This window comes from Perognathus longimembris, chromosome 7 (genome assembly GCF_023159225.1).
Source record: "Perognathus longimembris pacificus isolate PPM17 chromosome 7, ASM2315922v1, whole genome shotgun sequence".
In the NCBI taxonomy this organism is placed as follows: Eukaryota; Metazoa; Chordata; class Mammalia; order Rodentia; family Heteromyidae; genus Perognathus; species Perognathus longimembris.
This window is the reverse complement of record NC_063167.1, coordinates 74,595,769-74,621,002: the sequence shown is the minus strand read 5'-3', so window position 1 is coordinate 74,621,002 and position 25,234 is coordinate 74,595,769. Positions and strand designations below refer to the sequence as shown.

At 38.5% G+C, this 25,234-nt stretch overlaps 1 protein-coding gene across 7 annotated transcripts in view; it reads left to right on the top strand.

Annotated features, from left to right (window-relative positions):
- The window catches only part of Znf644 (zinc finger protein 644), an 84,414-nt gene extending 69,615 nt beyond the window's left edge, over positions 1 to 14,799 (top strand). For 5 of the 7 annotated variants that reach the window (XM_048351948.1, XM_048351949.1, XM_048351945.1 and 2 more), the window contains 2 exons: positions 10,586 to 10,688; positions 12,339 to 14,018. In XM_048351948.1, coding sequence (XP_048207905.1) covers positions 10,586 to 10,688; positions 12,339 to 12,531 — 296 coding nt within the window. In that variant the 3' untranslated portion in view covers positions 12,532 to 14,018. Of the gene's footprint in view, positions 1 to 10,585; positions 10,689 to 12,338; positions 14,019 to 14,657 lie in introns of those variants that run through there. The other 2 variants (XR_007211673.1, XM_048351947.1) reach the window with 2 other exon arrangements.
- Positions 14,800 to 25,234: the final 10,435 nt, after the last annotated feature.

Sequence of the window (25,234 nt, the reverse complement as noted above, 5' to 3'; positions counted from 1 at the left end):
GTCCCTGGCTTCTTCCCGCTCAAGGCTAGCACTCTGCCACTTGAGCCACAGCGCCGCTTCTGGCCGTTTTCTGCATATGTGGTGCTGGGGAATCGAACCTAGGGCCTCGTGTATCCGAGGCAGGCACTCTTGCCACTAGGCTATATCCCCAGCCCTAAACTCTTTACAATACTGGTAATTTTCTTTTTGAACTTTTAATCTCATTAATGTTTTAAAGGCTTACACAGCCTTTTTGCTTCTTAATTTCCTATACAACTTCATAGAACCAATATATAATTTTCACTTAAAAGTCGGAAATTTCATGATTGACTGTTTTTGGATCTTCTCACTTTGCAAAAAAAAGTTTTCTTATACTGGAAATTTATAAAGTACTATTCTCATAGCCAAGAATTAGTGCCACTTTTATTGTCAGAAATATCCTAGATTGGTCTTATTGGTATTGTATTGTAGTCCTGGTTATTAAAATTGTAGAACATTGCTTAAGAGCTGAGGATGTGTGGCTCAGTGCTGAGTACTTGTCCAGCACAACACAAGGCCTTGGGTACAATCTTCAGCATCACAAAATAAAGAACTTTTTAAATAAAATGAATAAGTAAAACTATAAAACTCTGTGAGGTAAAGTTTATTTTACCAACTTGAAGGTAAAATGGACATTTTGAGATCAAAGAGTAAACGTCAACAGATGAGGGAAGGGAAATAGTTCCAATCACAGAATACTGTGAAAGAGATCTGTCTGTGAGGTGAATGCAGGTGTGCATGATGCTTCTGTTTGTAGCATTGGATCTTACTTGCAAAGAAGAAAGATTGGTTGAACATACTTTTCTTAATCTCATATACTGCCAGATTTTAAACATATCTTATTCACTGTCTTTAATTGTGTAATACACTCTGATATTTTGTTTTCATTAAGAATTAATGCTGAAGCTGGACACTGGTGGTACACACCTGTAATCCTAGCTACTCAGGAGGCTGAGATCCAAGGATCATGGTTCAAAGTCAGCCTGGGAAGGAAAACTCTTGAGACTGTCACCTCTGGTTAGCCACCAGAAAACCTAAAATGGTGCTTGGCTCAAGTGGTAGAGCACTAGCCTTGAACTGAAGAGCTCGGGGACAGCTCCCAGGCCCAGAGTTCAAGTCTCATGACTAAAAAAAAAATTAATGCTGATTATGACCCAGTAAATTGATTTACTACCCACTAAGTAGTCACTGACAAGAGATTGAAGTTGCCTTCAGTACCCTGCTGTCTAGCCAACAATACTATCTTAGAACTCTAATACTTTTTCTCTGACAGCAGCTGAAATGGTTTCCTTATTAATTCTAATCTATAGGTCAAATTTTCAAAGCCAAGAATTGATTGTTGGGATTTAAAATAAATTGGAAATGTCTAGCTATTTATTTAAATATACTAAAAAATATTTTTGTGTATCCTCAAAGTATATTTGGAAAGGACTTTATTTCATTGTCTTCAGGATGCTCGCTTCATAATATTTTAGAAGGCACAATAGTTATGCATAACAAATGATTGACTCTTAATTAGGGAAGTTATTTTTCCAAAGAGAAAAATGTTGTAGAAATTAGTACTAGATGCTGGGAATATGGCCCAGTGGTAAAGTGCTTACCTCGTATACATGAAGCCTGCCCTGGGTTCGATTCCTCAGCACCACATATATAGAAAACGGCCAGAAGTGGCCTTGTGGCTCAAGTGGTAGAGTGCTAGCCTTGAGCAAAAAGAAGCCAGGGACAGTACTCAGGCCCTGAGTTCAAGCCCCAGGACTGGCAAAAAAAAAACAACAAAAGAGATTAGTATTAGAACCCGCTAGCTCCAATACTAGTGCTAATGCAGTGCTAATAGTAATGTAAATATGTCTTCCCTTTTCTTTTTAGGTAAAGTCTGTGTTTGTTTTTTTTTAATCCTTCCCCCCCCCCCCCCCCCCAGTCCTGGGGCTTGGACTCAGGGCCTGAGCACTGTCCCTGGCTTCTTTTTCCTCAAGGCTAGCACTCTACCACTTGAGCCACAGCACCACTTCTGGCCTTTTCTATATATGTGTTGCTAAGGAATCAAGCCCAGGGCTTCATCTATGTGAGGCAAGCACTCTTGCCACTAGGCTATATTCCTAGCCCCTTTTTTATCCATTTTTGTTTGAAGTGAAATTATATATAGATTGCATGTTAATAAGTAGATGATTTTGCCTGTTTTCAGCTTTAGTAATAGGCCATAGAGGCCTACAACAAGATGTGCTAATGAACATATATAACATAGTATCAGTGGCTGAATGCTTGCTAAGCCACTAGAAAAGTTATCCCTGTGCTGTCAGAGTGCTGTGGGAGCACATTCTGATGTGATTTTAAAAATAATAAAGAAAAGAGAAAAATATTGTAAAACTTCCCAATGTGTAGTAATTTGTACTTTCTTGAGCGTATTCATTGTCTTCTTTTATATTCGTAAAATATATATTCAAGAAATTCCATGTTCTTATGGTGAGTCATTCACTCTTTTTTTTATTTTTGCCTTGCCAACCAATAGACATATTAAATATAATTTCACCTCTTGCTTATGTAGAATAACTTATCTGGATACTAAATAATTGCTTATTATGTTCCCCAAGCTTTAGGGTATTTGCCCACTCTACCAACAGACTATTGATTGGTTATTAACCAATTCAGTGAACATTCTTTCAACTTGTACTTTGGTTTATGCGTTATGCAGTGATAAGTTGATTCTCACATACTGTAAACACACACATACACATAACTGTAATATGAGACAAATTGACAGTTACACTTGAAGAGTTACTGTGTGAAATACTTGGAAGTTTAGAAGGTACTTAAAGTAGACTAAGATCAGAAAGCTTTTGTAAGTAGCATTTGACTTGTTTTGGTTTGCTCTTTAATTTTTTTTTTTTTTTGAGGGTGGGATACTTGGGATTGAATCCAGGGCTCAGAATATGCTCCACTACTGCAATCCCCCACCCCTGCAAGCAAAGCAGTATTTCAGAGAACCTCCAAGGATAGCTGATTGGAACAGAAATTAGTGCCTGTGTAGGATGGAGTATAGCTGAAGGAAGGAGTCACATTGTGTGGGAAGTTTATTATAAATACTTGGGAGTAGTAGAGATAAGGAAATTGAATTGGACTGATAAGGAATCAGAGAGGATTTAGAATACTAGTCTAAGTTGCTGGAGTTAATTTTGTAGTGAGGCACTGTTGAATGTTTTAAAGAATTTACATAATACATTGAAAACTACCTTTTAAACAATAAAGATTTGATTAGGAGAAAGAGAAATTGTTGGTGATATTTTCATTTTAAGAGTTCTGTATCAGCCAGGTACCAGTGGCTCATGCCTGCAATCCTAGCTACTCAAATGGCTGAGATCTGAGGATTGCAGTTTGAAAGTCTGTGAGATTCTTCTCAAATTAACCACCAAAAAGTCAGAAGTGCAGCTCTGGCTCAAGTAATAGAATATTATCCTTGAGCTAAAAATAAAAAGCTCAGAGACAGCATCCAGTACACATTGGCATGTGTACACACACACACACACACACACACACACACACACGAGAGAGAGACAGACAGACAGACAGACAGAATGTGTAACGAGTCAGCCATAGAATCTTACAGTTGTAATCCTAGCTCAGATGCCAAGATCAGGAAGATCATAGTTTGAAGCCAGCCAGGCAAAGAAATCACAAGATTCCTATCAGACAATAAAGACTGAGCAAGGTGGGCCTGTCATTACATAGGACACATAAATAGGAGGATCATAGTTCAGACCAATTGGAGTGGGACTTCATTCTCACAACTACTAAAGTATAGGGGCTAGAGGTTTGAGAGGTAGAGGACCTGCCTAGCAAATGTGAGGCCCTAATTTCAAACCCCAGTACTCCTTCTTCAAAAAAGGTGAAAATGAAAACTCATTGTATGTCTTTATACTTGATTCTGAATTAAGAAGGAAACATTGCTTTTCAGCAATAAACCAAAATTGCTTATCTTGATAATGATTGGCTGATGATGTTGGTATAATTATGAGCAGAGAATTTGTGTTGATAGAAGTAGGAAGTATGTTCCAATTATAATGTGCTTTATGGGGAGGGGATTTATTCATTGAATTTTCATTATTCAATGAAAAATAAATACGTGTCATTTGTTTAAAAAATATTAAGAATTTTGAGGCTGCAACAGTAGAGCATTCAGCCACAGGAGGGACCCTGTGTAACTGCATCGCAACACATGAATGAAGCTAGTCTGCTTAGTGCAGGACAGAGCATGTAAGCTGAAGCATAGCCTTTCATCAAATGGCTTCCTCTTCACTCACAACTGTCTTTTACAAGCTAACACACTTTAAAAACAACAATAACAAAACCTGGTTTTCTCACACGGGATGGAGGGAAGGAAAACACCAATTGGCACCGATGCTATGAACCTTGAAGGATTAGTGGTAGTAATTAGAATTGAGTTTATCTTAGTTTGCCACTTTCAGCATGGTCATCCTTTTCTCACCTCTCCACTGCCACTATCATTATCAGTTTTCCTCTCCTCCTTCTTTTTTCTTTTTTGCAGTACCGGGTTTGTGAACCCACGCCCTCTCACTTGGTAGGCTGGCACTCAGGCCATACCTCCTAGCCAGCCTTCACTTTTGCTAGTTATTTTTGAGATAAGGTTTCACTTCCTGCCCAAGTATGGACCCAGGTGCCATCTGCCTTATGTTAGGTTTTTGTGTAGCTAGGATAACAGGTGCGGTCCATGTGTCCAGCTCTTCATTAAGAAAAGGTCTCAAAAACTTTTCTGCCCAGGCTAGCCTAATAACCACAAATCCTCACAACCTCAGCTTCCCAGGTAGGTAAAGATGTTGATGCCCATCTCCACCAGCTTTTTCATGGTGGTAGAAGAATGGTTTGTCTGCTTTGTGCTATTTTTATTATTAACTCACAGCTGCTTTTACATAACCAACTCATAAAAGCAGATTATATAGAAAAAAGTGTTCCCTCCAGTAGGGCTTATGGCTTTTATTTGGGGAATATATATAACCTGACACCATTAAATGTTTTACTCCATTTCACATGATTTGCATGTCCTCTCTAAAACTTAATACTTTGTAACAATATTAAGTTTAAGAGATAATTAGACCATTAGGGCTCCACTCTGATGAATACTCTTCTGAGAATAGTTGGTTTTCTAAGTAGTAGGTTCCTAATGTAAAGGGGTGGCTTTGCCCTATTTTCTTAGTTTCTTATGTGCTCACTTGCTTTTTGCTATGTTAAAATCTAAAGCAAAAACCCTCAAGTGCCAGGCCCTTGGTCTTCTAGCCTCCAGCGCTTTGAGCAAGCGAGGGCAGGGGGACTAACTTGATACCAAGAAGTGGTTTGCTAGTGCTGGGAATATGGCCTAGTGGCAAGAGTGCTTGCCTCATATACATGAAGCCCTGGGTTTGATTCCCCAGCACCACATATATAGAAAACCGCCAGATGTGGTGGTATGACTTAAGTGGCAGAGTGCTAGCCTTGAGCAAAAAATAGAAGCCAGGGACAGAGCTCAGGCCCTGAGTCCAAGGCCCAGGAATGGCAAAAAAAAAAAAAAAAGAAGAAGAAGAAGAAGAAGAAGAAGAAGAAGAAGAAGAAGAAGAAGAAGTGGTTTGCTTTTACAAATTCCCCACAGCAGCTTTGAACTGGATACTGGATGAAGGTTAAAAATTTTTGAAGAGTGGTCTTAAAAATATTTTATTACTGGGAATGGAGCATTAAAGGTGGATGATCCTGGTGAAGAAGTCTCAGAAAGAGCTTTTGGAAGAATGATTCTTCTTAGAGAATATTTAAGTGGTTATGACCAGAATATGGGTAGAAATGTGGACTCTTTAAATGTCATTCTGGGGAATTCTCAGATGAGAATGAGGAGCTAGGTACTGGAAACTGAAGTAGAGGGCACCCTCGTTACGTTGTTGTGAACAACTGGTGTCCTTGCCCTTAGAACTTTATGGAATGCAAAAATTAAGGGCAGTGGGTTAGGATATCTGATGGGTAAAATTTCTAAACAGTTAAGTATTTGGGCTGCTGTATGACCTCCTTAAACTGCTTCAAAATTTGAGAGAGGAAAGAAAAGACTTAAGGATTTGGGAAACAAAACAAAAAACCCACAACCTGGTCATGTACAGAATGAAAAGGTGTGTTTAAGGAAAGACCACTAAAGATGTCCCCCAGAGACTCTTTTTGTCAAAAGGTTGCCTTGTGTATTAGAAGCCTGATGCTGTTCATCAGGGCAATGCCTGAAGGTATGTCTTTGCTCCCTGCATTCCTGTGTGGTAGCTTTGGCTCCATTGTTCTCAGATGGGTTGGTCAACCTACTGCTCCAAAAGGCACAAGTGGTAAGCTTTGGCTCATGCCCACAGAATGCAAGAGCTGTGGAGGTTGGCTACATCCATCTAGATTTCAAGGGGAAATGGTGAGCTGGCTGGGTGCCCAGACAGACTTTTGTGAGACCTTAGCTAGATCCCTTTCTTGGACATTGCTGAGTGGTCATGGGCAGAAGTGCTTCAGAGTCCATATATTAGGACAGTGTCCAGTAGAGCAGTGGGAGTCAGGCAGCCTCCAGCTCCCCAGGATGACTGGGGGCCATCATGTACCTCCAGCCTGAGAGAGTTACAGGCACAAAACTGGGCCAAGAGAGCTGAAGCCTGGAGCTGAGCCAGCTATCCAAGACTTTGTAGGCTCAAACACCTCAGTGTTTGCGGAGGTAGCACATGAAGCAAGGTAATTTTGGAGGTGAAGAATTAATGTTGTTCCCCCTATTAGGTTTTGGACTTAATTGGAACTAATTATTCTTTTCTCTTTGGAATGAGAATATCTCTGACACTTGTCTGTCCTACACGTCTTATTTCGAAGTAGGTAACTTGTGTGACTAGTGGAGGGGATTTGCCTAAGATAATAAATCATCCACTTGAGCTCATCTCTGCCTTACTTCAGGCTCCTGAGCTGGCGCTAAAACCTTTTTAGGATGGAATGGATGTATTTTGTATATGAAAAGGGCATGAGTTGGGAGAGGTTTAATGGATGGAGTATTGCAGTTTGAATATCCCTTTCAAAACTCAGGTTGAAATTTTATTGCTGTTGTATGGATGTTAAGATGAGGGCCTTTAAGAAATGATTAGGCCACTAGGGTTCTGATCTCGTGAATGGATTAATGCAGTTAGGAAAGGTGGGCTATTTGCCGAAGGAGCCTTGCCCTGATTGCATTATGTTGTCTCACCCATCAACCATGTGGTGGTGAGTTATCAGGAAAGTCCAAAACATGCTTGAATTTGTGTGGCATTATCTGTTGCTAATAGTTAACAATAAATCATCTTATTATCTGGAAATCATTGTATTATCTGGATTTCACACACACACAAATCTAGCTCTTTGTATGTTATAGTTCATAACATAGCTGTATGGTGTTCTTTTTGAGGACTGATAGTCTGTTGTAATTAGCTTTTACATTTCTGTTGGGATGAAATCAAATGTTTTTCTGAAAGGTATATTGTAAAATTTTTTGTATGTGACCCTATCAATTCATTCTTCTCAAGTAATATTCACAGTAGTAGTTCAGATCTTTCATAAAAAGATCTGACACTTTTCTAGATGAAGCTAATCCAGTTTCTGCCACCCTGAGTAACTGGATTTGTTCCTTTCAAAAGAAATAATTATAGCCATGGAGAAGAAAATTAACAATTTCTAATGTTAATGTATTTTTGCATATTTTATATATAGCTAGAACATTAGGTTGAAAAAGCTGTGAAAATTGAAAAAGATGTGTGGAGTTTTTTTTTTTTAAACAAAACAAAACTTTGGTAAGTGAAAATAAAGCCCTACAACAAAGAAAGGCTTCTTAGAACAAACTTAGCTGTTTGACAGATTGCTCATATAGAATACAACTTGTTAGACCTTTGACTACCAGTGAGCTCTAGTGTATTAAAATCGGATATGTTAGACATTCATTCTATAGATGATGTTCTAGTGGTACCAGAGCAAAATTGCTTTTCCTTCCAGATAGAATAAAGTTCATTGACAATGTTTGTTAGACATAATTTGTATACCCACTTTTCCTTTGGACCGTTTTGTATATATGGTCTTTTCATACAGAGGTGACATATAGATACCCCTCTGCATACATGCTATTAGTTTGCTAGCATGTTAAATACTCAGTTTTTAAATGTACAGGTTAATATAGAGATAGATAGAATATTAGTATTAGGAAAAATGTATTCATATTTAACATACTAAAAATATTTCAGTGACTAGCAAAGTTTAAAATGATGGATGAGCATTCAAAGAAGTATTTAGACTGTATTACTTGACGAGTCATATTTTAACCTTATGTAAAAGATTCTAAATCTTATCAGTGCATGACGCTCTCTAAGTAGGAGCTCAGAAATTACGTCACATGCTGGCAGTTATCCTCCTTTCTCATTTCATAGTACCTTCAAATATTAATTACTATAAAAAACAGTGGCATTCACATTTAAAATTTAGATCTCATTCATAAAACAGCCTTCAAAAGTCAGAAAAAAAACTATTTCCCTCTATTAAAGTCTAAAATATGTCTGCATAAGACAGCATCTAAATACAATTTAAGTGTTTTGTAACTGGTACTGTTCTTTTGCATACTTTTTCACCCTCTTTTCCTTTTTCCTTCAATTTGTTTTATACCCCAACATTAGCATTCTGTGAACATTGTTTTTAAATATTGTCATAATGTATTCTATTTGTATTCTACAGTAACTTATTTACATTTTAAAAGGAATTGAATACAGCGTGGCAATTTTGACAACCAGCAAGCTGTTGAAAGTAAGGTTTTACCTGTAATCTCCTGACAAACCAAATGCTTGCTCCGTTCCATGCTATAGTGGCAGGACTCTGGTGGTTTACATTATAGGAGCTGACATCTAGTAGCACTTACTCTGAGTTCCCTGGACTCTTTCCACTGTGTGAATCACTAAAATCCACTTAAATTAAAATTGCTCTCCACAGCAATTAGGAAAAAGAGGCTACTAACAAAGTTGGTGACACTTTACTCTTTTGCACTAGATGTGAAGAACCTGGTTGGTTCTATACACAAGCTTGAATGGTCAGGGATTTACATCTAAGGTAAGCAGAGTGTGTGAGTGTAGCTGTCTATTGACATGAATGGTAGAAGGGTATTGGATAGGAAGGTTACTCATATTACATAAATGTAGAACAGATTTCTGGTCCTACACTATCTAAATGTTCATGATTAAATTCCTCAGTTTTGCTTTATTTTTACCCCCAAAGTATGTGTTGAGTTCTGCTGTGTGCCAGGCTCTTGACTGAGAGAAAATAAAGCCTTGTAAGAATTTTCTGTTCCAGATTTTGGTTGTTTAGCTTTGAACTAGCTAGCTGTTCTTTCATACTTAACCTGCCTGCTAGTAGTTCTTTGTTTAAGTCTTGTTCTATGGATAAGCAGAAGAAGATGATGGATCGTGGATGTTACTTTTATCAGCAGGCAGGTAATAAGAAATGGAAACAAGTAACTTCAATGAGATTTATGCTTCTTATGGCTTTAATTTTCAATGTGGCATTTCTGTTAGTCTTGGAACATAACCACCATAAGGAATGTTTTTCCTGGTCTGTAATATTAATATCTGTCCTTTTGGAATCTGGACTTACAACAACTCATTTCTCAAAATCATTGAATCACTAGTTCCTGTTCTTTCTTGCCCAGGATTTTTTCAGAGGCAGAGGCTTTCACAGGCAGTATAAGAAAAGTCATTTGAGTGACTCTTCTGTTGCATTTGTATCTGTGACCCTTTGGGTCCCCAAAAGTAAATTCTTAACCTTTCTTGAGCAGTACCCTGGATTATTAGCATCTCTTTGGCTGAAGGATTGCCGTAGCTGTATTCAAAGGCTTGCAAACATTATATTCTAATCATTTCAACTTATAAAAGTATCTTTTTTCAAAATTAATCTTTATGGAATAAATGATTAAAGGAAAAAGTAAAACACTGGCTCCAGTTGTAAACTTAGATGAATTAATGCAGATTTATATTTTCTAATAAAACTTACATGCTTGCATAATTGTAAGTGTATTACAATTTGAGTTTTAAAAAAGAAGTAAAGCTTTTTTACTCTTGAATTGCTATGAAATTGATTTTTTTCATTGAGCTTTATATTATGTGGATGTGCTACTCAGCTTTCAAAGCATGTTAGACCCATTTAATGGACTGGTAATCAAATGTAAACTTAATTTAATGATCTTAGAAGGTTATAATTTTTTTGAAAATATGATTTAACCATTATGTGTGACCAAAAGTAAAGATTGTCTTTATTGTAATGATTGACCAACCTAGTTGTTTTATTATTGTTATTTTTTCCAAGTTCTAGTTTGCTGTGATACCGCATGTTTTTTTTTTAAGTACATGACAAAAGATAAATATGTGCAGATAGTGTTCTTGCTATTAGAAAATCAGATGCAAGTTAGTGCATGCCATTAGGAAGAAAATGCACACTTAACAAGATGGCGTGACTTCTCTAAAAATGTGTCATTTGGGTGTATTTTAAAACATACAAGAATGTTAAGGCTTTCTCTTTCCTTTCTCAGCCTTAGACTGCAAGCAAAAGAAATCAAGGTCGAGATCTGGAAGCAAGAAGAAAATGCTAACATTATCTCATGGTGCTGACGAGGTTTACATTCTCCGATGCAGGTATATATGCCTATTGCCAGATCTGATTGATTTCTTCAGATTTTGTTTTGAAGCATTGCGATTTTAAATTTGTGGCAAAAGTACAATCAAGGTATAAATGCATATTAGGAGACACACTTAGAATTTTACATGACTTGTCATATACTCTTGTTTATTTAAGCAACTAATCAAGTATATTAGCCTTAATTATACTGTGGTGATAAAAGGGTTTTTGTGTTTTTTTTGGTGTTATTGGGGTTTAGTTCAGTTCAGGGCATGCACTTTCTAAGCAAATAACCTACCACTTGAGCCATGTCCCCAGCCCTATTCGTTTTTGTTGTTTAGAATAAGGCCTAAGGCTTAACCCCAAGTGGGCCTGGGCCTCAGTCTCATATTTATGCCTCCTACATAGCTGGGATGGCAGGCACAAATCACTACCACACCCAGCTTTTTATAGGTTGCCCCATACTTTCCCCTGGGCTGGCTCAAACCATAACCCTCCCGTTCTCTGCCTCCTGAGTAACTAAATTAGACAGGTGTGAGCCACAGCATTCAGCTGTGTTTTATTAGTTGTGTTTGTTTATTAGTTTGGTTTCTTTTTTTCTTTTTTCTTTTTTTTTTTTTTACTGTCTTAAGTTCCTGCTTATTTGAGACATATTTTCTTTCCCCCATATACACACCTTGCATATGCTCATAGGAATATGCAGTCAGTTTAGTGTAAGGGATTCTAAATTCAAGATGTGGCATATTTTGGAGTAATTGTTCTTGTAAATGAATTTAAATGATTAGATGTTAATAGTATTTAATTTCTACTTAAATAATGCACCTACTTACAGAAAATTTATTGGATTGTGTTATCGGTGTTACAGAACTTTTGGTATTCAGGAGAGAGGCTTCAAATCATTTAATTCATCGTATACTGTTTACTTCGCAACTAATAGTTTTATGTATTAGCCTAAGGCCCCTTATATTATGATTTTTGAAAGTGACTTGTTAGAAAAGATAAGTTTTGCTGTTATATTAAGTCATTCTGACTTAATTTAGAACTTGTCAGACAAGTGCTTATATGTAGTATGTGATGAAGTTTATTTATTTGTGTGTGTGCATCCATAATATGTAGATGATAGTTTTATTGTTTGTTTTGTGTTTTTAAAATTTTTATTATTGGGGCTGGGGATATGGCCCAGTGGCAAGAGTGCTTGTCTCGTATACATGAGGCCCTGGGTTCAATTCCCCAGCACCACATATGCAGAAAATGGCCAGAAGTTGCGCTGTGGCTCAAGTGGCAGAGTACTAGCCTTGAGCAAAAAGAAGCCAGGGACAGTGCTCAGGCCCTGAGTCTAAGCCCCAGGACTGGCAAAAAAAAAATAAAAATAAAAATAAAAAATTATTATTAGAAAGCTGTTGTACAAAGGGGTTATAGTTATATAAGTCAGGTAAAGAGTACATTTCTCTTTGGATAATGTCACCCCTTTCCTCGCTCTCTCCCAGTTTTTCCCTCTTGTCCCCCACCCACAAGTTGTAGAGTCATTTTCAACATAAGGTCTAGTGAGTACCACTGCTGCATTTGTTCACCCTTGAAGTTTATTTCTTATGCTTAAAGAGTTTATGTGAATTGGGTTTAAATGAAACCTGTTGTGATAAGAAATCAATTGTCAACTTCTTCTGTAGGTTTTGTGGCTTAGTCTTTCGAGGACCACTGTCTGTTCAGGAAGACTGGATTAAGCACTTACAGCGACACATTGTAAACGCTAATCTTCCACGGACTGGCGCTGGCATGGTGGAAGTCACATCACTACTTAAGAAGCCAGCCTCCATTACAGAAACTTCATTTTCTCTACTAATGGCAGAAGCGGCTTCATAGAACCAGGAAACCTTTCAAATAGCAAATTTGAATTGGATGTATATTTGAAATTCTTTTGTCTTTTTTTTATAAACCACGTTAAATTATCCATTTATAAATACTAAAGCAGGAAAATGGGGAAAAGTGAATTACAGTGACATCAGAGCAAACTGAATAATTAACACAGTAAGTAGTCTATATATTTTATATAGGGGGAAAATGTGTTTTTAAAGTTTACTAAGTTTTGTTGGTTCACTGGGTTTGCTCAATAAACAATCTTACATCTAAGAGCCATTTATAAACTGTTGCCCATGGAACCCTAGACAGACTTATTGGAAAATTGTGTTTTCTGCAGTGTTACCATGCTCAAAACTCCTGATTCCCCACAAGACTTGCATAGAAAAACAAGATATTATATTTTGTTTGTATGTATTTAGTGTTTTGTATAATACCAGGAACTGCTAACTAAATTCACTCAATGTAGGGCATTAAATATCATGTACATCATAGTTTGAGACTGTTCACTCAAATAGGGCAGAGTACTATTCTATCTAGATGTGTAAGTGTTTTTTTAAAATCATATGGAATGGTTTTTTTTATACTAAAAAGTGGAGGGAGATTTGTTTAAACAAGTATTTCTTAAAAGAAATCTGTACATAGTTCTGGCAATTATTTGTGGTAAGGAAGTATTCTTTACTCCAGTTGCATTTCTCAGACGATAAAGTGGTGCATCCATGCTACCTCCTACTTTGTCAACAAAGATGCTATTACCCTTCCCATTTTTGTATCATAATAGATTGAAAAATCTAATGTTCTTTATGGCAAGACATCCTTTTGTTAACAGTTTTATTTCTTTTTAACATTTTCCCTAAAATTTGACATGCTTATAAGGACAGGTTTGCCCTCTTTATTTAACATTGTAGAAATGTAATTAATAATGATGCTCACTACACAGTTTAGAATAGGCTTTCTCATTTATATTATCTTCCAAATTTGATCAGTTAGCAAAACTTAATACACAAAATATTTCTACATATGATGAGAATGTTTACAATTTAAATTTTAGAACTTGTTTTGGATGTGATTATATGTACAAAAATTGTGTAACACTATGCTCATGCTAAGAACCTCCATAAAGGAATTATTGAAATAAATGTGCTGTGAGGAATGGAAAATACGGTGCGGGTGTCTTGGTCATGATAGATTGTGATTATTCTTCTGAACTCGTTCAAAAAGTTAGTTCTTTTAATCTGAAATTAGATTCCCTTAAAAATAACAGTTTTGTATGCAAGCACCATTTCATTTAATTTCATGTAGTTTGGCTAATATAATAGAGTTGAACCAAGGATATGCATTGATACTTTCCTTCATATGTAAATAAAGTTAAAACAGTTAAAATAAGGAGTATTTTGGTAGAGTATATACATACCTCACTGTCAGTGAAATTGCTTTCCTATGGTATATCTCCTTACCAGAAAAAAAATCTCTAAATAAAAAAAGACTTAAAGCAAATTACAATGTCTATAAGTGAAGCATTTCTTATTTTTACAGTTGGTGGAGATAGTCCACTTGACAGTTACGTTTCATTGCTTTAAATTCTTATTTTTGCTAGGTTACTTTGCTCACTGGATGTAATTTTTCTAGAAATGTCATGTTGATCAACATAATATAGCTTGATTAATTACACCTCTTTATCCAGAACCTTTTTTGTTTTTTGCTTTTGTGCTGGTACTGGGCCTTGAACTCCTCAGGACCTAGCTGCTGTCCCCTTAGCATTATCACTCAAGGGTTGCATTCTAACACTTGAGCCACAGCTCCAACTCCAGCTTTTTGGTGGCTAATTGGAGATAACAGTCCCATGGACTTTCTGCTCAGCTGGCTTTGAACATCTGTCCTCATATCTGAGCTTCTTGAGTAGCTGGGATTACAGGGGTGAGCTACCAGCACCCAGCTTAAAATAAGCATTTTTTTTTAAAATCCTGTAATTTGTTTCTTTTCCACCATTTCCTTTTTCCTTCTTTTCCTTTCTTCTTTTTTTTCTAATCAGGGAGGGTGGTTTTAGATTACATCATTTTTTTCTTTACATTTGTCTTTGCTTAAGATGACTTAACTGCTAATTTGAAATATCTATTGCCATGCAATTTCAGAACCAAAGGTTTACCCACAAAAGATGAAAGACTGAGCCGGGCACTGATGGCTCACACAGGATGCTGAGATCTGAGGATCATGATTCCAAGCCAGTCCAGGCAGGAAAGTCTGAGATTTATTTCCAGTCAACCACCAAAAAGCCGGAAGTGGAGCTGTGTGTGGCTCAAGTGGTAAAGTGCTAGCCTTGAGCAAAAAACTCAAGGACAGCACCCAGGTCCCGAGTTCAAGTCCCAGAAGCAGCACCCAAGGGGGAAAAAAAAAAAGAAAAGAAAATATAAAAATCAACTATCAATTTGCAGACCTTGCTAATATTTTATATGATGTATTTATTTAAGCTGTTTGGGAGATGATTCAATCTCATAGCTTCATAAGATTTCTTCTCACCTAGAAAGACAATCCAATGAAGTCTTGAGGCCATTCACTGGAATGACAAATGAAACTTAACATTCCCGCACACATAATTTTAAACATCAGTTTTCTCTATTAAATATCCGCTTTAATGTTGACATTTTGTTCCTATTGATTTAGCAAAATCAGGAGGAAGTGGCCTGGTGGCTCAAAGTAGTAAAGTGCTATCTTTGAGCACAAAAGCTCAGGGACAGTGCCCAAGCCCTGAGTTCAAGCTCCACACCAGACCAGGGGGGGAAAAAATCAGGAGTTGGAAGTTTGGGGAACAAGGGAAACATCAGCATCACTTTAACTGACCCCCTTGGTGGCCATGGGCAGGACAGATACAACCCTTCCGCTAATGCTCTGCAAGAAGTGAGCACCACTGTAATTGTTCTCGTCCTTTCCTGGAAGCCACAGATTATGAAGTCAGTCACCATACCAAGGCTGTTACTGTTGCCTGTTATATATGTTTTGGTGAATAGGTACAAAAGCAAACGTGATTCTCACTGTCATCTGGTGAGGGTTCTAACTGACAAATTTGAGTCTTTGGTTGTTTCTGGAAGAAATATTAGAAAGCAGTGAAGAAAATGTTAACCTGGCTACCAAAACTTGATTTCTAGGTCTGGGTTGTCCCCTGCTTTCACCAAATAAAAACCCTGAATTTGTTCTGGTGTTAGTTTTCCTAACCTACACAGCCTCCTGTCTGTCTTCTCACCTCTTATACAAGGTCATTAAAACTTAAGGTACTCATACTAACACTAATAAAATTGGCCTGGATAGCATCAAAAGTATTAAAAATGGCATATAAAAAGTAAGATTCTTTCAGTTAAGCTTGCATTTCATTATAATTAGTTTCTGTAACTGATTTTTGGAATATTTCTTCTGCAAATTCAGAGCTCATTCTGGCAGAGATAAAAAGCAGAGCTGGTCACATATCCTATCACCACATGGATGCTATAGCAATTAGACATAGAGCTGGATAGAATAACAGGAAGAGCCATAAATAAAAGAGAGTCTTAATGTGATTTAAATACCGTGACTGAGTTGCATTCAATGACAGCTTGGTCACTGAGTCCAGTGCGACGTCACCCTCTATAGAGATGTATTCTAGCAAAAGACTTCTGCATCCGCCATCTGGCCCCTGATTCAGGGAGCTCATCTCACTGAATGACACTAGTGGGATGCACCAAATTAGCTTAAATGTGAACACATCATCTTCACAAAAGCTGAGTAGCACTCTATAATTTATATTCTTTATTCTTGGTTGGTGAGCATTATTAAAACTGTTTTCTAGGTAGGCCTATAACCATTCATTGATTTTATTTCCGATGTCAGAGCTACAGCTTAAGAACTGCGAATGTCCACTTAAATTGAGAAGCTACTTAGTAGATATGCTTTCATCCTTTATGTGGTAAAATATAGCAGTAGTAATACTCTTAGTTTAGTGAGCTTACCTACTGAATAGGAGTATTTTGAGCAAGAAACTCCAAAAAGTTTTTTTCTCTCTGTTCTCTGTCACAACTTCCTGGAAGTGTGCCAAGTGAACACTACTTGAGAGGTTTTTGTAATGTTTTCACTTTAATATCTTAAACTGATTTGAGGAATGTTCCAGAAGAAAGATCATGCAGTTTCTCCACTCCTTGAGATAGGATTTTCTGGGGTTCCTTCAGTATTGTTTATAATTCTAGAAGAAGAAGAATTCTAGGAGGAAAAGTATGATTTGCCTAAGTGGGAGGTATTTTTTCCTACAGCACTTCTGTTACACCTCAGACTTAAATATTTTGCTGGCTTTTGGCTTTGGAGAGGGAAGGAAACTATCATGTATTTTACTCTTTTCGAATCAGTGAAAGCTGGACACTGGTGGCTCATGCCCATAATCCTAGCTACTGAGGAGGCTGACATCTGAGGATATCAGCTAAAAGCCAGTCCTGGCAGGAAAAGTTTGTGAGACTCTTATCTCCAATTAATCACCAGGAAATGGGAAGGGGAGCTGTGGCTCAATGTGGTTGAGCACTAGCCTTGAGCTGCAGAGCTCAAGGACAGGGCCCAGGCCCTGAGTTCAAGCCCCATGACCACCTTCACCACCCCCGCCCTCATAAAAATTAAATAAAAGCAGTACACATAAAAGACTCCTTGATAATCTTAAAAAGAGCTTGCTGCTCTCGTGCTCCTGACAAGATGACATGACTACTGAAGGAGGAACATGATGTGAAAAATCAAGAAAACAATATGGTTTCTTCATAGGGTTGTAGCAAGCTATGATAACCCTCTACTAGAGTACAGAAATGACTCAAGAATTGAACTCACAAGCAAGAGGGAAAGAGTTCAGAATGATGTGATCAAACAAGAAATACGAATACATTTTTCATGAAAAGTGAAAACAGCATGCAGCTAATAAGGTGAAATAGTCCAGAATGCTGGAGTAAACCTACCAAGCTGGACTTATGAGCCCCAGGCATTGGAGTATGTCTCGTGTTGGTGCTTCAAGAATTGACCTGAATTACTGCAGACCCAATGATAACGAAGGAAGACTGCAGAGAGAACATGGTAATTCTAGGGGTTTCAAATGTCTACTCACTTGGACTCATAGCCTGGAAAACTAGTGAAATTGGTGAATGTGTGATGTCATGTTGAGGGGAGTGGTTCATAAACTCATTTGGAAGAGCATTAGGCTAGGTAGGAGACATTTTATTATTAAAGGATAGCATCATCTATTTTAATAATTGTCCCTAAGCTTCTATCATGAATGTAAGCCCCACCCATATGTAAATAGGAAGGGCCATTCTGTGGAAGATGGTGACCAGCTGTTTCTTTTCCCCAGGGAACCAAACCATTAGAAATGAGCTTAAGCTTCAATATAGAGGTGGGGCAAAAGATTGGAAAGAACATTGATAAGTGAAACAGATGACTGAGTGAATCCTCTGTCCTTCAAAACATGGGTTTTAACTTTGACCTCAGTAAACCTAGAGGAAGAGATGGCAAGTTACTTAGTTTGAAATGCTGATCTGGATAGTCAATAGAAAACCGAGCCACAGAAATTAGAGGAGAATGCATGTATCCTCATGGTGCCAGCATTGAGCTAATTAAATTCACAGGAAACCAATCTGGGATAGCCAACGAGTCTTTGTTTTGGGTTTTGCTAGTTGACACAATGCTGAATTAACTGACACATTGGCATCTCTATCTATTCGGTTTTTGGAACCTCCTGGAGAGTATTTTTAAACAAACATTTGGCATCAATAGAATATCAGACTGTCATGTTTTTCATAAAACACCCATGGACTGTCAGAAGATTCAAGCTGTTTCAGAGGCATTAGACCAGTTGAAGGCTTGGGTCCTGATGATACTGACTGGTGCACTCAACAAAGATGGAAATGTTGCTACTGGTATAGATCCTGAGAGATTAGTGGTGTTTTAGATTAGAACTTTAGAGCTTCATTCAAACTATTAAGAACTGGGGCTAGGAATATGGTCTAGTGGTAAAGTGCTTGCCTCGTATACATGAAGCCTTGGGTTCGATTCCTCAGCACCACATAAACAGAAAAAGCTAGAAGTGGCGCCCTGTGGCTCAAGTGGTAGAGTGCTAGCCTTAGCAAAAAGAAGCCAGGGTCAGTGCTCAGGCCCTGAGTTGAAGCTCCAGGACTGGTAAAAAAAAAAAAAAAAAAAAAATCTTATCCTCAGCTGGGTGCTGATGGCTCATACCTGTAATCCTAGCCACTCTGGAGGCTGAGACCTGAAGATTGTGGGCCCAATCAGCCTGGGCAGGGAAGTGGGAGACTCCAATTAACCCTCAGACAACTGGAAGAGGAGCTGTGGCTCAAAGTGGTAGAGTACTAGCCTTGAGAAAAAGCTCAGGGACAGTGCCCAGGCCCTGAGTTCAACCCTCATGGCCAACAACAACAACAACAAAAAAACTATCCTCTTGGACCTTGAGAACCACTAGTTCAGAACATTCAAAAAGTTTTAGTCCTGTGTAGACCATCTTCGAGAACAAAGGCAAGGGTTTTGGTTAGATACCTAAGTTTTAGTTAGCAGTTCAGTTTCAGTGGTGTTAAGATGCATATGTTTCCCTTTGTCCCTTCTTGTTGCTCCAGTTCACCAGGGATCCTTTGTCACATGTATGTAGAGCAAAACTGCGAAGTATTGCACAATGAGCAAACCATTATTGAGACCAATTTGAACTCTTGTGGTATACTGGAAAGCTGCCTGCTTCCTCTATAAAATCTATGCATCCTCAAGTCTATTTTAACAAAACAATTCCTTCAGACTGCCCTCTGTAGTAGTGTCACATGGTCCCTCGTGTTTGATGGCAGAAATGGAATCATTTCACTTTACAGTCAACAACTGATCTCCAAGGAGCTGAGCACAAGCTACTTGAGAGAAATGGAGGTGGATGGATCACTTGTTCCTGAGCTTTTGAAAACAGTATTGGAGACATAGCAACATTGGTTTACAAGACCAGATAAATGGTGTATCTACCTAAATCTTTGTTGCAAAAGAAACTACATTAATTTTCCTAAGACCAGAACATCCAAATGCCCTGGGTCCCCTCTACAAATACCTTGTGTAAGAACTGGAATTTCCCATTGCTTTCACCATTTACTTAGGAATTTCTGCTGTGTTTAAGACCAAGTTTAACTAAAGCCACCAGCACAACAATGTTCATCTCAGCACAATTTGTCATAGCTAGAATATGGAACCAACCCAGATGCCCCTCAATAGACGAATGGATCAGGAAAATGTGGTACATATACACAATGGAATTTTATGCCCCTATCAGAAATAATAACATTGCCCCATTCTTAAGGAAATGGAAGGATTTGGAAAAAATTATACTAAGTGAAGTGAGCCAGACCCAAAGAAACATGGACTCTATGGTCTCCCTCACAGGGAATAATTAGCACAGGTTTAGGCTAGTCACAGCAGAGGATCACAAGACCCTAATAGCTATGCCCCTATGAACACATAAGATGATGCTAAGTGAAATGAACTCCATGTTATGGAAACAACTGTTACATCACTGTTGTAATTACTTTCAATATGTGATGTGAAACCGTAGCTTCTATTATTGATGATGTTCTTGTATCACCTTCCTGTGGTTGTACCTACACCATCTCTGTATCTTAGCTGAGTACATTGGAAACCATGTATACAGGTATTAGAACTAGGAAACTGAAAGGGAATACCAAAATCAAGAGTCACAGGGTAAAAAGACAAACGACTACAAAAGCAATACTTGCAAAACTGTTTTGTGCAAATCAACTGAACAACTCATGGGGGGGGGGGAAGAAAAAGGGGGAGCGGGGAGGGGGGAATGAGGGAGGAAGTAACAAACAGTACAAGAAATGTATCCAATGCCTAACGTATGAAACTATAACCTCTCTGTACATCAGTTCGACAATAAAAATTTAAAAAAGAAGAAAATCAGAAGAAAAAAAAAGACCAAGTTTACAAAAACCTCCTCTGAGCTTTAGGTGAAAAAAACAATGGATTCTTGGGGGAATAATCTTTCCAACTGTGGTATGGCTTGTGCTTATAGTAATGCTTTATATGGCTATACTTTACAACAGTTCTCAGAATTGTTTTTTACGGATCAAAAGAGAGCAAAGTCACCTGCCAAACTGGTTCACACTGGGATTAATTTTCGTTCTCTGCTACAAATGGTGATTAACATTCATAGCAATGTCATTGTTGAGGCTAATATTAAATGATTAATATGTTTGTATATGTAGTGAGTCATTGGTGGATATTTTCTGTTGGTAAGGAGAGTTTATTGAATAAAGTTAATTATTATTTGATGTAAGCTGGACAGGAGTTAGGAAAACATTTTGAAATGAAATTCTTGAGCTGGGAATGTGGCTTAGTGGTAGAGGGCTTGTCTAGCATGCAAAAGCCCTCGGTTCAATTCCTCAGCACCACATAAACAGAAAAAGCTGATAGTGGCACTATGGTTCAAGTGGTAGAGTTCTAGTTTTGAGCAAAAAGAAGCCCAGAGACAGTGCTTAGGCCCTGAGCTCAAGCCCCAGGATGGAAAAAAATGAAAGAAAAGAAATGAAATTCTCATTTTACAACGTAATGAATTTTAAGGCCAAATGAGTCCAACACTTAGGGTCCTCATAAAATTTTGATGGTGGATTTGGTTGATCCATTAGTTCTTTAGCTAATGCCAATAATCTCTATCACATCCCTTAAGTCAGTTTAATGTCATGTGCACAATGCAAAATTTCTCCCCGTCGCAATTAATGAGAAGTGACTCAGTCTTCTTCCTATCCCTTTTGCTATTCTCTAATGAATTACATTCATGGTCTGGTTCTGACTTTGTTGACATAAGCCACTAGCAACATGACAATGTAAAAGAAGAAAGGAAGCAGAAAGAATACGTCAGTCAACCTTGTAAGGCCACAACCCAGAACCATCAAGCCTGGATCTCTGCCTTATCATCACACTTAACCCTCTTATATAAGAAGAAAATGAACTGATCTTGAACAATGTGAAAACCTACAGGAAGATGCATAGATCTTAGAGTCTGATTCCAGCTCCATTTACACTGTAGGTGCTTAGAAAGCACTGAAGGTCCTTTGGATTTGCTCAGAGTTGGAAACTCTGTATGTAGATGAAAGATTCACTGAGGGAGTCATTGCTTTGTCAATGGCAGCCGATGGGAGATCTTCCTGCTTCAAATGACAGAGTTTCCAACACATTTCAAGTTTGGCATAGAGTGAAGAACAGCTCTCTCTATGGTACCAAGGGGGGTATTGTTACAATGTTTCTTGACACCTGTTCCTCTGCCACTTTTCTCTTGTGGAGCCTTAGGAGCTACTGTTAGGAAGGAGATTTGTAGCCGGAAGGCAGATTCAATCACACCCTCAAAGGCATTGCTTTACTGAAAGTGTTTAAAAGAATGGTCAGGCCTGGGCCACTCCTAGAATAAAAACGTGGTTTCCAAACTGGTCCAGCCCAATCAGGAGCTGTTTCTCAGATACCCAAAATTTTAGGAAGGGAAACTGGAGGGAAAGGCATGATTTATGTGCAGAGCCACCAGGTGGCACTATACATGGCTTAAAAGAACATATATATTCCCTGGATGGTAGATGTTAGCTTCTTGCCTTGGTTTACAGAGATCCCTTTCTTAAACAGCTCAGTCATCAGTGGTGGATGGAGCCTTAAAAGGCCTTGGAAAGTGCTGTGGTCTAGTGACATTTTGGAAGCTACCAATATCTATTTGCAGGAAAGATTGAAATAATCATTAAGCTACCATGGAGTGAGGCAGAAAAAGGGAACGTGAGGAATATTAAAAATATTAACGGGTAGGAGCAGGGAAAAGCATCATCAGGCAAGTAGCAATACAGACACAAATTGGGTATTTCTGTCTAATCCCATTTAAGAAAGAACATTATTCACAATGTAATTAATTAGGTGGAATCATGAAATCTTTGGCATTCAACCATTTTGATTTACAAACACTATGAAATATGCAACTATTAAGCACAACATAAAAGCACACTCACCTCTTCCTTACTCATAACAGAATGGTGGAAAACAAAAATAAATGATCTATTAAAAAACACACACACCAAGATACCGGGGCTGAAAACGTGGCCTAGTGGTAGAGTGCTTGCCTGACATTCATAAAGCCTTGGGTTCGATTCCTCCGCACCACATATACAGAAAAGGTCAGAAGGGGTGCTGTGGCTCAAGTGGTAAGAGTGCTAGCCTTGAGCAAAAAGAAGCCAAGGGCAGTGCTCAGGCCCTGAGTTCAAGCTCCAGGACTGGCAAAAAACAACAAAAAGCCCCACAAGATAGGCACCACATTAACCTCAAACACCTATGATTGCTAATCCAAAGTATATTCCATATGCCCAGAAATTATATGACAAAACAGGTTTGGAAAGAAGTAGAATCTAAATTAAGCAGATATTTTCTGCTAAAAGACATTTAACACCAAACAATGTTGCCCGTGGTGAAGGATCTATAACAATAGAACACATCTGAAAGGGTCTCATGCTGGTGAGTACCAGTCAGTCTTCCTGTGGTGATGCAGAAAAACCTTGGGTGTGGAGTTTCCTACCCCCAATGTGACCTTGACTCCCATGGTCCTCCCTCCACCACCCCATAGCTGCACAGTCAACAGCAGGCTGCAAACAAGCATATGTTAGACCTGGCTGCACCCAAGTCCTTGATCTGCCTCACAGATGGGCACAAGTGTTCTCTTCTGAGCAAGCTATTGATTTATCTGTGGTTTCTCCATCAAAACATATTTGCTAACAGATATGTGTGTGTGCATGCGCGCACTTGCAACAATACCAGGACTTGAACTCAAGCCTGGAGCTCACTCAGCCTGCTTGACCATGGCTGGCACTCTACCACTTGAGGCTCACATCTCTAGCTCTGCTAGAGATTTTAAAAGGCCATAGAAAGTAATTAAGAATACCTTTCAATTTTCAACACAAAAGACAACAGGTTTGGTATTTGAAAGGAATCGTGAATAAATATCATTTTCTTTTCTTTCTTTTTTTTCCTTTGGTGCCAATCCTGGGTCTGGAACACGGGGCCTGGGTGCTGTCTCTGAACATTTTTGTTCAAGGCTAGCACTGTCACTCAAGCCACAGTTCTACTTGCAGCATTTTTGGTGCTTACTTGGCGAGAAGAATCTCACAGACTTTCCTGCCTGAGCTGGCTTTGAACCACAGACCTCAGATATCAGCCTCCTGGGTAGCTAGGCGTAATTACAAGTGTGAGCCACTTGTGCCATGTAATTTTTTATATTAAATTTATGAGTAGGGGCTGAGGATGTGACTCAATGGTAAAATGTATTTAATGTGCCAGGCCCTAGATTTGATCCCCAGTATTGAAATAATGAGAAATTATGAATAAGCCAAGAGTGTAGAAGGGGAGGCAAAATGTAGTATCTTCATAGCATTTTTGTGGGGTTAAAAAGACCAAAGATACATTATCAAAATTTCCCCGAAATGATGAAAAGTAAAAGGAAACTAATTATTTAGCATAGTTTTGATAGATAAGTACAAGGTGATGGTTGCTTTGCTGTATCTTTGCATGCACTGCTGTGTTCAGGGTGCTTCTATAATGTAGGTATTATTTTCCTGCTTTTGACTGGAGAAGAAGCTGAAACCTGTTACTACAGGTTTGGTGACTTCTCCAGGGTCACAATAAACCAAGGTTCAATTTCTAATGTAGGTTTTGCTGAAGTGTCTTACAATAAAAGGTGAAGATCTGTGTTTTGTTATTCTGCCAATTGGTATTGATACCTGACACTCTTTCTTGTTGTGCTAACATCATTTTAAAAAGCTTACTCTCAAATTAACTTTTCTGACTTTCAGTTTCCTCATCGGCAAAATGGCAACCATGATCCCCTGCTTTAGAACATTTCTGAGAGGATTCAACATAATATTTAGAAAATTCAGGGAATATTAAAGCTACTCAAAAGGGGCAGTCATCTTGCTTTTTTTAAGACTTTTAAAACTTCAGCCTTTCTGAAGTCAACATTAAGAAAATGTAAGCTGGGCATTGGTGAGCCATGCCTGCAATCCTAGCTACTTAGGAGGCTTAGATTGGGAAGGGCTGTAGTTTGAGGCCAGTCTGAGCAGAAAATTTCATGAGACTCCCTTCATACCCCTTAGTAGAGTGTATGTACAGCTGTCATCCTCACTTCTTGGAAGGCTGGGAACTAGAGGATCACAGTTCCAGACCAGCTTGGGCATAAAGGCCGCGAGACTCTATCTCAATAGAAGAAATTAGGTGTGGTGGTTCATGCTTGTCTCTTCCTCAACAATGGGAAGCTCAAAATAGGTTGTGATCCAGGCACAAGCCTGGGAGGGGGAGTGCAAAACTCTTTAAAAATAACTGGCTGGAGATATGATTCAGCAGTGAAGTGTGTGCCTAGCAAGAATGAGGCTCTGAATTCAAGTCCCAGTGCTACCACTATGCAAAAGAGAAGAAAGGAAAGAAGAGAAATGCCAAGTTGAGTCCAGACTGAGACGGCCACAATATATAGATCTTCAAAAACAGGGCTGGGGATATAGCCTAGTGGCAAGAGTGCCTGCCTCGGATACACGAGGCCCTAGGTTCGATTCCCCTGCACCACATATACAGAAAACGGCCAGAAGCGGCGCTGTGGCTCAAGTGGCGGAGTGCTAGCCTTGAGCGGGAAGAAGCCAGGGACAGTGCT